At 34.8% G+C, this 15,727-nt stretch overlaps 2 protein-coding genes across 6 annotated transcripts in view; one reads left to right on the top strand and one right to left on the bottom strand.

Annotated features, from left to right (window-relative positions):
* LOC131440558 (protein unc-13 homolog 4B) overlaps positions 1–15,727 on the top strand; it is a 128,121-nt gene that overhangs the window by 21,273 nt on the left and 91,121 nt on the right. For all 5 annotated transcript variants that reach the window (XM_058611943.1, XM_058611941.1, XM_058611942.1 and 2 more), the window contains exon 4: positions 275–942. In XM_058611943.1, the coding sequence (XP_058467926.1) occupies positions 275–942 (668 nt within the window). The remainder of the gene's footprint in view (positions 1–274; positions 943–15,727) is intronic.
* The window catches only part of LOC131440560 (uncharacterized), a 92,546-nt gene continuing 91,392 nt past the window's right edge, over positions 14,574–15,727 (bottom strand). Inside the window, exon 3 of the mRNA XM_058611953.1 lies at positions 14,574–15,364. The gene's annotated coding sequence lies outside the window, so the exon portion shown is untranslated. The remainder of the gene's footprint in view (positions 15,365–15,727) is intronic.

Raw genomic sequence — 15,727 nt, forward strand, 5'->3', positions numbered from 1 at the left:
CTGCACTACTGATTGAAATAAATCGTAAATGAACTGAGTTTAGTTTGGCACCTTAGAAAGTACAATACGCTTTGGCGCATTCCAGATGAAGCAGTAACTCGTGTAGATTTAAGTTCTACGTTTGATTAGCGGTTCATGTTGAAATGATGAGTTCAATTGTGAATAATACATGAGTAGATTGAAGCACAAATATAGATTAACCTAAAATCATCTATAAGTTAATATCCATACCATACATCTAGTAATATTAATAATTTCTCTTTCAAATTTTTAGCGATGGCCGTCTGAATCACCTGTTGAACCAGACATTAATAGGCGTAGTTTACCTATTTACGAAATGGATTCTCTCGACACTTTAAATAATCTAGGCCATTTTAAACGCGCAAACGTCGGCTGTCATGACCGCTACAACCAACACATTCTTACATCAACTAGTGCAATCGATTCCGAATCAATCCTTTTCCGCAGCAACGCAGATAATTTGCATTTACTGGGTCGAACGATTGCTATGGATACCAAAGAAAATCGTTCGAAATATGAATCAAATTTGGCATTTAAAGCGTGCTCCAATACATCACTATCGAGTGGTTCAAACTTATATAATAAATTGAGCGGGAGTATTCAGAACCTGTTCATCAGCAGCCGAGGCCAATCTGCTTCGGTAGCATCATTTGATCGGTCAGGTTTGAGTAAAAGTGAAACTAACCTCAACGAACTCAAGAGGCGGCGAACTGCGCGTGATCGTTTGTTTTTCTTAGGATCGCGAACAAAACATCGACAGCGGAGATCAAACAATTTTCTTACCAGTGGCGGCGGCAGTTTTTTCACCTACAACTACGAAGACGAAGAAGAGAGCGGATGGAAAAAATATTTTAGTTTTAATATGAACCTTTTGCGGAAGAATAAATGCAAAACAGGCACAGCATCAGTCGCAAATGATAGGTAAGTATGATATACCGATTCTTCGATATCAACAACACGAAAACGGTTATATAAAATAGAATTAGGAGGGCTTTTACCTTATTATGTTGGAATCATGTCATTTTCTGTAATTTTTTTACGGATATATGAAAGTTACGCACCTGAAATTATGCACAGTCATTAGCAAAGGATGATTGGTCATATACTGTTTTTTTTTTGAAAATCGATTTGAAAAGCAATTTTGATCGATCTAGTGATGTGGTGATGCCTTTACTTATATGCTTACATATATATTGTGGTCAGTGCGGTAAAATTTTATTTTCAATCGAATATTATTAGACGATAATGAAGTTATTGCTATTGACTGTCAGCGTACCCTGCTCATTCATTTGACTTTTGCTATCATACTCATAAACTCCTTGAATTCATCGTCAATCGAATGATCGTACCTAGTCATTTGAAGTTGTGCTTGCTCAGTTTCAAGCGCCAGCCAAGTAGTCTACCTGCTTCATTGCCTTCGCTGTTGGTAGTGAGCAAGTTAGAATGAATTGGCGACAAAAATAGATGCAATCTTCAATTGAATCGATTCGCTCTCTGTATTAGTTAGTATATAAGTTCCTTTTCTCCATTACACAATACAAGTAGGCTTACAATTTTCCCTACACATAAATCACAGAATTGCGGAAGCAAATGATGTCTTAATGGTAATAACCAAATCATGTAGATAATTAGGCTGAAAAGTCACCACTTGTGGCTGAACACCCAATTTTATTCTTAAAAATATAAACTCAACTCATATTTCAATAAAAATTTATTTTAAAAAAAGCATGAAAGCTAGTTTCAACTCAAACAAGAGCGATTGCATCATACAACAGAGCTTCTGGTCGTTTGCATTGGAGAGAAAGAAAACGAAAAGTGGACAACTTTATATAAAATCAGCCGTTCTAATGGCTCTAAATGTTATCTAAAGAATTAATAAGATTACTTCTTTGCAAATCGAAGGTAAAAATCATCAGTTTAGTGAAAATCCAAAATAATTTGATTTGCTTAGTGCACTTTTCGCTGTGCGAAAATCGTTCGAGAAAAATGTTCCGAACTGTGCTAAATATCGTAGAGAATTCCACAATTTGATCCTTCTAAAAGGTAGAAATTAATCCTGTACAGCATCTTGATAGTTTCTTTCAATGAAATATGCAAATCTGAAATGAGTAATCGACGTCAAAAATCGTTTAAAATTCTAGTAGTTAAAAGGGGGAAAGTTTCACAATTCACACAATCGATCAACTATCAATTCGAATTAGAAAGTATAAAGAAATCGTGTCAGTTTTAATCGTATTCACGACATCCAGTTATGTCTCTGACATTACACACCCGTACTTTTTTCCATCGGATTCGAGCGATTTTAATCTGGGAAGCGGATGATTTTATTCTTGTTCTTCAATCGCTTGATGTTGTTTCTACAGCGACCGATAATGAATGAATGATCCGTCGATTTCACTGAAAAACATAGCCGTTGTCGTCAAAATTGTTAAAAAAATTCAATTTCAACACGGAAACTAGTAAGGCTAAAAATTTTACTCATTTGCAAGACCTAATAAATTACATAAAGTCACAATATAAAATACTTTTTCAAATCAATAACTGAAATGTGAAATTTTCTTCTATATTGTAACTTTATGTGACAATAACATAGTACATCCGTTTATTGATTATTTGTATAGTCAGCACAAATGACATACATAGTCGTTATTTAGGGGTTTGGTACCACGTGGGTACCGGATTTGTGCTAATAACACAAATCCGGTACCCATGTACACATAACTATTTTCAATTTTTACGTTTCGCTTTCAGCTCATCAGCCAGACGGCCAGAACGTCGTCACTTAGTTTCGTTTCTTTCGGTACGTCAGTAAAGACATAGCACTTCGGTGTGATAAGTGTATATGTAAATAGCATTACGGTTTAACACATGGATCAATAAGTCCCGAGACTAAAGCAGAGATGGCGCTCGTAGTAAACCACGTCTTTTTAGAGTACTAACCTTTGCTTGAAACGGGTCAAAATTTTAAGTCGATCCGACCAGAAACAGCTAAGTTATCGAGGTTGGAGTAAAGTCGTTTTGTAGTTTGTTTAAAAAAATGGAAAAAACCGAGTTTCGTGTTTTGATAAAATATTGTTTTTTAATGGGTAAAAACACCGTGCAAGCGAAACGATGGATTGAAAAATGTTATCCGGACTCTTGTCCATCAAAAGCAACGATTTGTCGGTGGTTCGCCGAGTTTAAACGTGGTCGTACCGACACAAATGACGCGGAACGCTCGGGTAGACCTGTGGAACCCGTTACACCGGAAAATGTGAGTGAAGTGTCAAAAATTATAATGAAAGATCGTAAAGTGAAGCTCCGTGAGATTGCTGATATGACACAGATATCATATGGAAGTGTATTTACTATCCTTCATGAAAAATTGAGCATGGAAAAGGTTTTCTTTTCCAAGTGGGTACCGCGATTGCTTTCGATGGAACAAAACCAGCAACGAGTCACCCTGCCACAAGTCGATGAAAACAATGGCGAAATTGAACGAATTGGGCTTTGATCTGCTTCCCCACACCCCATACTCGCCAGATTTAGCCCTCAGTGACTACTGGCTCTTTGCTGATCTTAAAAAAATGCTCCAAGGAAAAAGATTTGGCTCAAATGAGACCTCCTCAACTGAAGCTTATTTCGAAGCGAAAGATAATTTTTTTTATAAACATGGTATTGAAAAATTGGAAAAACGTTGGAACCATTGTATCACCCTAAAAGGTGATTATGTTATTATGTTATGAATAAAAAAAATTTTGCAAAAAAAATGTTGTTTCCATTGTTAGTCTCGGGACTTATTGATCCATGTGTTATGTTGAACCGTTAGGTGGCGTTAGCAGTTCAATATAAACATCAACTTTTCAATAGTGTTTTCAAACGTCACAATCGTCTATCAATCCATATATTTATTCATGGTAACATTAATATACTGTGAAGAAGAATATATTCACATGGTAGTAAAAACTATTTCGCTTCTCATATATATATCAGGGCTGGAGACCTACTAGAAGTTGTGATTTACACTATTTGTTCCTATATACGAGATGAGTACCATTGCACATTGGGGAAAATGGACCAAAAACGCGACAATGGCATGGAGGCATGACACAGCTGATCACAAAGCACTTTTTTGGTGTAAAATGGTCAGTAAAATCGATTCCATGTATTTAGAAGGACCGCATGGAACGCTATCATGTTCATTTTACCCCACCGTGTTTTTTCAATTCGATTCTCAAAGATATTGTGTATTATAAAGAAACCTTGCTAATGACAATAAAAAATTTCAGCTACGTACGTTTCACACAACCGTCAAACAACATCTACAAGTAATGACACGATTTCGATCCTACAAGGTAGAAGCCCCCTTAAAAAAATACGGGTGGAACCTTTTCCGACAGGCTACAACACTGACCTCTATTTGAAAAGGGTGTTTGCCCCCTTTGGTATGCATATAAAAACTGCCCCTAACCAGAAATTAAATTCATATAAGCTGTTAGAAAGGGTTTGTACTGGAGATGATTTTCTCAAAATTTTAACCTTTTAACTGCCATATTTGTGCAGTTAGGGTGGTTCTTCTGATTTTCATTTTATTTAAATTTTTTTAAAAACATCCTCAGCAACAAAAATGAAAAAAAAATCAGGAATATATTACACTGAGCTAAATTCTTATTTTTACATTATATGATATTCTAATGATTTTTCACTATTAGCATTTCCATTGATAGCTACAAAGTGTATTCAACATCTTGTCAAATATATAAGATAAACTTATGAAACATAAAACTCTTCATAACGTTATTTTTACAAGATTTTCATATAACGAATGAAATTTCCAGTCTGAGTCAAATTTATTGGCGCGCCCTATAACAATTACTAGATATCCACACAACATACATTAAAACAATTTATGAAGCGCATATTATATTTACTTCGAATTAATATAGATAGCTTTATCTATACCATATGACTAGTTTCATAAAATTTATATATAACTTTTGATGGAGGTCATCCCACTTCTATATAGCAGTTATATATAGATCAAATTATTGCTATTTGATTGAATAAGTGATAGATATAAGATTCAAATTAATTAAAATACTGGAAAAATGGAACTTAAGGGAACCAAAAACAATAATATATTAATTATCTTATCAAAAACTTGTTTAATTTTTCGTATGTAAAAAGTTTCATAAGTTAAATTTATTTTAATATTTCAACTACACTCACTTCTTTGGAACTGGCTGATTTCATCGGATATTTACTGTTACCAGACGAATCAGATGCACAACGAGTCGGAAACTACTTCTTTTATCGAGGATTTGAGCTATACTAGTCGTTAGTTTTGTAAGGGAGCACCTCCTGATATTTGCGAAGGAGAAATAGGATCCCGAAACTATAAATAAAAAATTTAAATCCTCTTATAAGACAGACAGAGTGATGAGACGTACCGGGTATTTATTTCATAATCCGTTAGAGCATATCCATGAACGAAATTGAATGAGCTGTCTTGTCAGCGATTTCAAATAACGGAACTTCCTAAAAAAACTGTCTTAAGCAGTTGATGAATATCGAGGACACAACTCCTTCTTCAGTTTCAAGCAGTACGATTCACAACTATTCTTTCGTAAAAACAAACTCCATTATATGTCTAAGTTAAAAAATTATTTCTTGTTATTTTCTTCAGCTTAAGAAAACAGTCCTTGATGAAGATTTGATGTACGCTTCCAATGAAAATTATAAGTTTTTACATGACTTTTATTAAACATAATCAGCATGCGATTAATAGAAAAATGTAATGAATATTTGTTTATTTGTTTATTTGTTTATTTGTTTATTTGTTTATTTGTTTATTTGTTTATTTGTTTATTTGGAGCAGGGAAAAACCCGGTGGAGTTAGTTTCTGTCAAACTTGCTCTCCAACAGGCATAAAACCTCCTCATCTTTAGCATCAACAGATTACAATCATCCAAATGATACATTTCACTTAAATATAGCATTTCTAAACTAACTAAAACTAATTAGATAGTAACCCTAGGAACAATTTCTTGATAACGTTTCGTGATAGATTAAAATCGAATGAATTGAAACAGTGGTTGAATATTCGGCACATGCTGGCAAAAGGCTCGTTATACCCATAATTAGTTCTAGCATAAGGGTCCTAAGAAAAGAATAGTTTCTAAGATTACGGCGATGGATATCTATTTGTAAAAGCTGTAAGAGCTCGGAGCAGTCTATTCTTGATTGCAGGAGATCAGCCACAAAAGTAGCCTTGCTGACGTCGCGACGGACAGATAACAAATCGAGGTCAATCAGTTTGCATCTGGCATGGTAATTTGGGAGGTTCCAAGGGTTTCTCCAAGGAAGCCGACGCAGAGCAAATCGAACAAATTTCCGTTGAATGGCTTCAATGCGTTGGATATCGTTTTGGTAGTACGGTGACCAGACAACCGAGGCGTATTCGAGCGTAGAGCGAACTAAGGCACAATATAATGCTTTCAAGCAATGTGTACATCATCGAATTCTTTAGTAACGCGGAAAATGAATCCTAGCAGCTTGGAGGCTTTGGAGATAGTGAACTCAATGTACTCCTTGAAATTTAACTTAGAGTCCAGGAGGACACCAAGGTCCTTCACAGACGATGTACGTTCCAGAACAATTTGTGAAATATTATAGTCGAAACTGACCATAGACTGTTTGCGACTAAATGTGATGACGGAGCATTTGGAGGCGTTCAAAACCATTCTGTTGATATTACACCAGTTAGTCAAATTATTCAACTGCTCTTGTAGGAACTCTGCATCAGCTGTGGATTTGATGACATGAAATAATTTGAAGTCATCGGCGAACGATAGTTTCATGCACTTGATCGAAAAATTTAGGTCGAATATTAAAATTATATTGGCTTAAGTTTTATCGACTTTTCGCATCACTTGTATATGGTATATTTATCAATATCATAAAGATTATGAAGATATAAAATTTATTGAACATCATTTAGATTTTATGTAGAGTTCCATTAAAGGTCATAAGTTGTCATATGTCTTTTGTGAAATACCGCCAGCGTACGATTCATAAGACATATCCAATGAATATAAATTATGTAACGAGTTAGGTTTCATCGGATTTCCATATGCATTATATGAAATATTCTTATAACTTTCATTATGGTAACGTCTATTTAGATTTAACGTACACTTTAAATAAAGATTATAAGTTTCCATATAACTTCTATAAATTATATTCTGCATATGATTCATATGACAAATCAAATGATTATAAATAAGATTTTCATTTCAGTGTAGGAATTATGGAAAACCTTTCTGATATTTTCCAGAATTTTTCAAAATATTTTTCGTGTTGAAAAAATGTTCAAAATTTTCGGATTTTTTTTATTCGCATTTACAATTTTAGTACCACTCTAGAATTTACATAAAAAATAAATCATTTATGAATACATTACGCTGTATTATTTTCAGATTTTTAAACAAATAAATCAATCGGAAAACCATTCGTCTCCATCAAATTATTATTAAATGAAGACGCATGGTTTTTAGTTCTAAAATCATACAACACATGCCTTTAGAACTAAATACCATGTGTTTCCATCTACAACTTGAGTTCAGGGCTTGAGTATTGACCGATTGTTATTTATACATGCCCGCTTGCCTGACACGATTAACCTAACAATAATGTAGGGAATGCACTTGTGAACATGTGTAGCAGCAGACGGTTGTAATTCACAATGAAGACCATAGTGATTCATAGTGAAAAAACATGAATCAGAAATAACGAATTGCTCGCTGTGATTCTATGGGTTAAGGGTTTAAGGCGTTTGACTTTAGCTGTCTTGTTGAACAATTTCAGGTAACTTGGCTATTCATACCATGTGATACAGAACGTCGACGAACAGTTTGACCTAAAACTGATAGTTTTTTAGATGTCGCATATTCCTCATGTCGCATGTTCCTCAAATGGGACGTTTCCCCAAGCACAACCCCCCCCCCCCGTGTATAAATAATATTGGGAATGAAATTCTTTTATTATTAGTAATTACTTCAATACTCAAGCCCTGAACCAGACCCTGTCAGCTTGGAGCGATCTCAATCTTCAGTTCAGCAACGTCATCGCACGGCATCACATTCAACATATCATGTCAATTGTGTGGGTGCGCAGTGCTGCTATTTTGACGCGTACGAATTTGACATTTCTCTCCCCTACTTCTATGTACGTGATTCGATGCGGACTCGCCTGAGGGCGCCATGGTCGCAAAAAAGGATGTTGCCAAAGATTTGTTCGGGAAATGTGAGAGCTAGATATCTTGTTAATATCATGTCTTTGCCTGAACTCAAGTTGTAGATGGAAACGCATGGTATTTAGTTCTGAAGGTACGTGATGTCTTATTTTAGAACTAAATACCATGCATCTCCATTTGACGATAATTTGATGGAGAGGCATGGTTTTTCGATTGATTTATTTTTTAAGAGTATGATTTTTTACCCGTCCACATGTTTTAAGAATCTGAAAATAGTAAGTGCAAATAAAATAAAATTAGAAAATTTTGAACATTATTTTTTCATGAAATACATTTTGAAAAATTCCGAAAAAATGGTTTCCCGTAGTTCCTAATATATTCCTGATTTCATTTGGTTGCTAAGGAGGTTTTTAAAAAATTAAAATAAAATGAAAATCAGAAGAACCCCCTTTACTCCACAAATATGTCAGTTTATTTGTTAAAATTTTGTGAAAATTATCTCCAATACTCAGAGAATGATTGATCTCAGAGATGGTTTGATCGATTTTCACAAAATGACGGTTTGAAAGTTTTGACACTCATTGCTCTTTAATATAGGAATCGGAAGTCGGATCTGGATGAAACTGCACAGCGTCTTTCGAGGCTATGAGAGCTTTAATTTGAATCACGGTTTGTGAAAATCGGCTTAACCGTTTCTGAGAAATCGAAGTGAGTTCCGTTTTTGGAGCATTTCTTAACTACTATCGATGGATTCGGAACCGGAAACCGGGGACTAGTAGTCCCAAGTAGGTTTATATATCCACCAACTAACAAGATCTACAAGATGAATTTATTAGTATGTTTTATAAAAAATTCTCGTTTCACCATCACTGCTCATGAAATTGAAAATTTTTTACCTATCGCACTGTAATACCGGAACCTGAAGACGAGTCCGGATCAACTTTTCTTGGACATTTTAAATAATTCCAAGACCTATTATATGGTTCTTAGTATGGACAATTGGTCAAGAAATTTCCGAGAAAATTGATTGTGCATTTTCTCATAAATTGTCATATATTACCTTGTAATTCCGGAACCGGAAATCGAATAATGATGAAATTCAAGTTTGTAAAAACTAGATAATCTCTGAGAAACGTAAGGGTTTATTTTTTCCTTTTTTTGTGCATATCACCCTGTAATTCCGGAACCGGAAGTCGGATCGGGATAAATTTCGATAGCATCCTATGGGACCATAAGATCTTTTATATGAATCTGAAAATTTGTCATATACACACATACATACATGCCGGATCTGAGTTGAGTGGTGTAAGACACTCGGCCTTCCAGGCCTTCCTGTACAACATAGGCGGTTTTCACAACGACGGCATAATCTTTCTATATGAGATTTCTAAAACAAGAAATTTTTATTGGATCTTAAGATTTGAATCTTAGATGGAGGAAATCGATTCAGCCATTTACCAGAAAAATTAATGCCATTATTTTAATTTCATTACACCTGTAGTTCTGGAACCAGAAATCCAAAAATAAATCAAGAGCTTTGTATTACAGCATATGACTTTTAAAATGAATCTTAGTTTGTAGAAATCGGGTAAGCAATCTCCGAGAACATTAAGTGAAATTATTTGTCACACACAGCTTTGCTGATCATCATCAGTTATTGATCAGAATCAATTGAGCTTGCAAAATGTATATTGAGAATAGCACGTAGTTTCACACTGTGGAAACTGCATTGATCTTGCATACTGATCAATACCGACGCCGACTACGCCCAAATGCAGTTCTACTTGGTAAGGAAGGATTGTTAGTTCAATGCATGTTGCTACTAGAAACCGAGGTATTCTCTGCATAATCACATACATCACAGGGAGGGGTTGTTTGTTAGTAAATTTTCGAATAATATTATCATGTGTTCATTGCTCTGGGTAGCCGCGGCTAACGAGAATGCGTTGCAATTTTAGCGTGTTTTGTATTTATATGTGTTTCCTTCTAAAACAAGAAATATGTTCCGCAAAACTCCGGGTAGCCGGTTGTCGGGAGGTTCGCTATCAATTCATACATTTAATTCATTGCGTTCTGTTTTTTAATAGACATTTTTAATAGGATCCTCCTCACAGTCTAAACTATATTTACATTCGTCCTAGTTAAGCATGGTCGCGTCTTAAACTTAGTGTTTAACCTGAAGAAAATTAGTAAACGTTCCTCGAATAATCGACGGAGTTTAGTCTAGCCCGATTTTAGTTGGGAGAAATAACAAGGCATTGTAAATAAGAAAAAATATGAAATATCTTTAAGGAACGATCTTACCATTATCCTGTTTCTCTTATTTGAATTACCGTTAACAAGACAACGAATCACAGGATTAACTTGTGAATTTTCACACATTCTATATAAACTTTCTATCAAATCTTCTTCAGATTTTACTGTTTTGGCACTACGACCACAATGTATTTTTGTGAGCTTGAATCTGGCAACACCGAAAATGATATGCAGATGGCACTTCGATCGATTAACACCGATCTTAACATTTTGGGTTGTATGTGCACAGTTTCCGTCGCTGGAATATATCGTAGTTTTGCGATTCAGCAACAATTATAATATGTTTCACTAGTCCACACAATTGCTACAGCTATCACTCAAAATAACCGTTCTACTATAAGTTGTTTGATACACATTGAAATTAGATTTTTTTGAGAGCAACACTTGGGCAGTACCGCATGGTACTCCCAGTGATGCCAACTCTCCTCATTTATCATACACACCTTTGCTGTTTTCGACGAACTCATTCGAATGGTATATGGGTGTGAGAAGTTATGTTCTTTCAGCAATTATTGCTGTAAGCGGTTCCAAATTCGAAAATATTGCCCTTCTAATACCACTGTGGTTTTTTAACCATACTTTTAGTAAGACTTTTGAAATATATTTTGCACGGAAACCTTATTCGTCGAAATATTTTTTATAGGTTGGTATGACTGTTAGTGATATTTATGCCAAATGTCACGTCAAAATATTCATTAGTGTTAAAAATACGTCTGTCTTTCTGAAGTATTAAAAATGCAATCAGCGATTTTTACAATGAGTGAAATTATTTAACAAAGAAGTTCCATTAATGAGCGGGTAGGGTCTAACACTTTTGAAAAATCATTCATTATTGTCTTTATATTTTCTTATAGTAAAACATTTCAATAATATTCTGCGAAATTTTCAAGCCTATTGGAACGAAACTCTGGAAGCTATGGACATTTATCTACGGCTGTCTCATTCTACGAAGAAGCAATAGCTCGGCACACAGGCCCAATATTTCTACTTCGATTGACTTCAAAACTTGACAAAACATTCTTGAAATGTTTCGTTATAATAAATTATAAAAGAAAAAATATGATTTTTTGAAAATATTAGACTCTACGGGCTCCCTGGAGTTATTCATTGTTTCCATTGATTTTATAGACAAAAAACTTTAAACGCCATTTTCCCGAAAGCAGGTTTTGAAAGTCCGTGTCCATCGTCATTCAACAACTACTGCATCAATTATTTTCAAATTGTGCACTTTGGGGAGGTTTAACAGCTACAAAATGGCAGATTTTTTCGTGAACAACAACCACCGAAAATTAAAAAAAAATAAAAATAAAACAGAAACGTTGGGGTCTAGAAAAACTTCTTCTCTAACTGTGCTGCGCTTATTTGTTCATTTCTGATTAGTCTGCGCTGAGATACAGTGGACACCGCAAATCATGATTTTTAAGAAGCGTTCTCAAAAATATTTCTTCACCGACTTATTTCTCAATATTTTTCCACGAAAAAATTACAAAATGTTGTTCGAATGAAGCTTTTTATCATGAAAAACATTCGATTTTATTATGTTGAACGATAATTCTGAAAAAAATGCATTGTTTAGACCCTACCCCTAGGATCGTTGAAATATCGGAAGGATCTGTAAAAACCCTTTTGAAAGATTATTTGGGTCTAAGCAAAGTGAAAGCACGATTGGTTTCAAAATCACCGTCGCATACTGCATTGATTCTTCGTGATTTTTTCGCCAAAAAATCAACCAATATCGTTCCGCAATCACCGTATTCGCCTGCTTTAGCTCCGTTAGACTTCTGGCTATTCAACAAACTCAAACGACTGCTCTAGGGAAACCGTTTTGAGTCAATTGAAGACATCAAACGTGAATCGCGCATTGAAAGCTATTCCGGAAATTGACTTCAATAACTGTTTGGAGTATTGGAAAAAACGTTGACAGAGGTGTATTGGGACTGGGGGGATAACTTTGAGAGGGACGAAATAGATTTGGAAGAATAAATGAAGAATTTTGAAATTTTTTTTGCCTACAATAGCACATAGGTTATATTCGAATGATCATATTGCAATAAACCGAACAATGTTACAATTGAAACGAGTAAAATGTCATGAAAAAGGATGCTGTACGATATATATATATCTCCTCATAAGCGCCGGAACATCAAATAAAAGTTGCAATGCGTTTTCGGCAAACTACACTCTTTTGAATTAAAACAGGCCATGATTTCGTTTTTCAAAGTATACGCCAAATATAATGATACCATGGTGTTGACATATGATTAACAATGTTATTACTCGACTTTCGACCAACGAATTGCAATAAAATCGGGTACAACATCTTTGCTTCGGCCGCAGAAAAAAATAGTTCGAAAAATATGCACTACTGCTGTTATAGCGAAGTGATAACTCAGAGCGAATGCAACTCTTTTCATCTTTTATCTTAAAGTTAATCTTTCGAACAGAAACAGCAAATCTCACTCTAACTAAGGGCATATTCAGGAGTGTTCTAGTTCTAGATGCATAATTTATATCAGTTTTAAAATTGAAATCTAGATATTATAACAAAATAAACTGGCAGCCCCAGCAGCGTTTTATCTGTGTTTCAAATATAGAAAAAATAGAACGGCAGTGTATACCAGTTTTAAATTTGACAGTAGAACTGATCGAATAAATAAAACTAAAACGGATTGCTGGGGATACGTTTTTTTCAGTTACATTTACATTATAGACCACCCATATGAATCTTGCAGCTGCTGAATTTGCTCTAAAATGTTTTTCGTATATGAAATGACTGCTGTAGCCGTTACCCTGTTCTGCTTGACACAAGTTGTGCTCAACAGAACAGACTGATGCCGAAAGATGACTCTTTGTTCCACAAGCGATTTCCATCGTTGACATGATACGCGGAATTGTATGAACTGAATCACAACTGTTGTGTATTAGCTAGTGATCGCATGACTAAGTATATTTGTGAGATTAACTCCTTAGAACCAAACACCCACTAAGCTATTGTGCGATCATGTGAAAACGTTTACTAAAGTATATGTTTCGTTATTTATTCATTTTGCGGTTTGATGAATGTGTTTGATCGCGTTTTTGTTGTTTTTATTCTTTCTACCACTGAAACAATTTCTCCTTCTATAGCTCTGAAGCTCACAATGTTAAAAAGAAGTCTGATTTTAGCATGTGCACTGGTATGGATGGTCTAATAAGAAAACCGAAGAGTTAATTAACTTGTTAGTTTTGGTTCTAAACTTATTAAGTTCGATTAGATTTGGATTAGTTTATCTTTTACAATAACTGTTTCATTTACAATGGATGAATGTTAAAACCAGATACACCGAGGTCTTTTTTATGCGGTTTTTTTACGCGACTTTTTTATGCAAATTTTTAGAGTTATGCGGTTTTTTTATGCGAAATTTCAGAGTTATGCGGTTTTTTCATGCGAATTTTTAGAGTTATGCGGTTTCCCTTCTGCGGTCTTTTTTATGTGAAGTTTCAGAGTTATGCGGTTTTTTTATGCGAAGTTTCAGAGTTATGCGGTTATTTTTTATGCGGTGCGTAAATTCGCATAAAAAAAAGACTTCAGTGTAAAAGCATTATCCATAGTAAATGATTTATTTACAGTGTTTTGTGAATGATAATCATTTGGCCAGCGCTTGACTCGGAAGTATGAAAGTCTCAATCTAAATCTTTCTGTGCGAAATGAGGCTAGCAAAGTTGGGAAGTCAAAATTATGCATACGAAAGGTTGAACTAACGTAAAATTCATTTTCAAGGATCCCATAGAAGGCAAACTGTAATAGATATATTAAATGTTTATATCCTCTTATCAGCAAAAATTTTAAGCTCTGCCTTAAGAACAAAATTATCAATTCATTATTAAATTTTCAGACCAGCCATAATTTTGCAGTACAAATTTTGTCAAGTTGTTGTTCCACCAGAAAGAAAATGCTTCAAAGGATTCAGAATAAAATTTTTTAAATGATTTTGAAGCGTCCTTTCTGGTTTAGTTACTTGGTCATAGACTCACAAATATAGAACTATTAGATTTAATGTCACATAATATTATAGGCCAATCCCGACAAAAATCGACGCAACCTTCAAATGAATCGATTCGCTCTTTGTATTACTTGTATTAAATACAAGACATATCCCTTGTTGCTCATGTGCAAATTAAAATAATAAATTCAATTGATTTAATTTATGTTATTGAATAAAATAAAATTAGGAAAAGAAGGGCTAAAGTCCACTAGGAGATTGATAGTACCTATTAGCTCTCTCCGGACAGTACCAGTCTAGATGCCGTGTGGAATCCGGCGGAAAAAAATGAACCAAGAATAGATCCACTGGGTTCCTGCTTCCATGTCGTAAAAGACGACAATCGCAGGAGTTTCTTTTTCCTTTCAGTTATCAGATTATTTATTATTTCAATGTTTCACTTCTGATTACTTTATTTTACTAAATTATCTCTTCATTCAACTTATCGATTGTCGTCTAGCTTCGGAGAAAGGTTTTATTTGGAATGTTTGGAATAAACATGCGCATTCATGATGCGTGCACACTTTATACAACAGTGGTGTATATATGTAAAAGAGAAGAGCTCTCGTTGAAGTTGTCAGTGCGAAGGGAGAAATTTCGCTTGCTCTTCGTCACACAGAGGAGATAGACATCTTTGATCTGAATCGCTGAGCTCTCGTTGAAGTTGTCAGTGCAAGGGGAGAAATTTCGCTTGTTCTTCGTCACACAGAGGAGATAGACATCTTTGATCTGAATCGCTGATCTCACTACCAGCTCTTTTCCGAGACAAAACCTGAAACCATGAAATATTTAGGTTTAACTAATGATGAAAATCTCGCTTTCATAAATCACATAGACAGAATCCAGACGAAGTGTAACATAGATTGACAAATATAAATACATAATGTTATAATCTAATCCCGATAAAAACCAATGACATTTGACGATTGAATCACGAATCGCATTTGACTGTTTCACACACTTAAGATGGAAAGACGATATATGAAATCCACTGCACACAATATTTCATCTGTTTTTGCTACCTCACAGACACAAGCTCAAGCTGAAGCGGAATCCAAATGTGGAATAAATACCTACTGCCTGTTTACGTATCGGCTACAGTGCCATATTTATAGATTTTTTAAACTTTAGGCTG

This window comes from Malaya genurostris, chromosome 1, assembly GCF_030247185.1.
Source record: "Malaya genurostris strain Urasoe2022 chromosome 1, Malgen_1.1, whole genome shotgun sequence".
Lineage (NCBI taxonomy): Eukaryota > Metazoa > Arthropoda > Insecta > Diptera > Culicidae > Malaya > Malaya genurostris.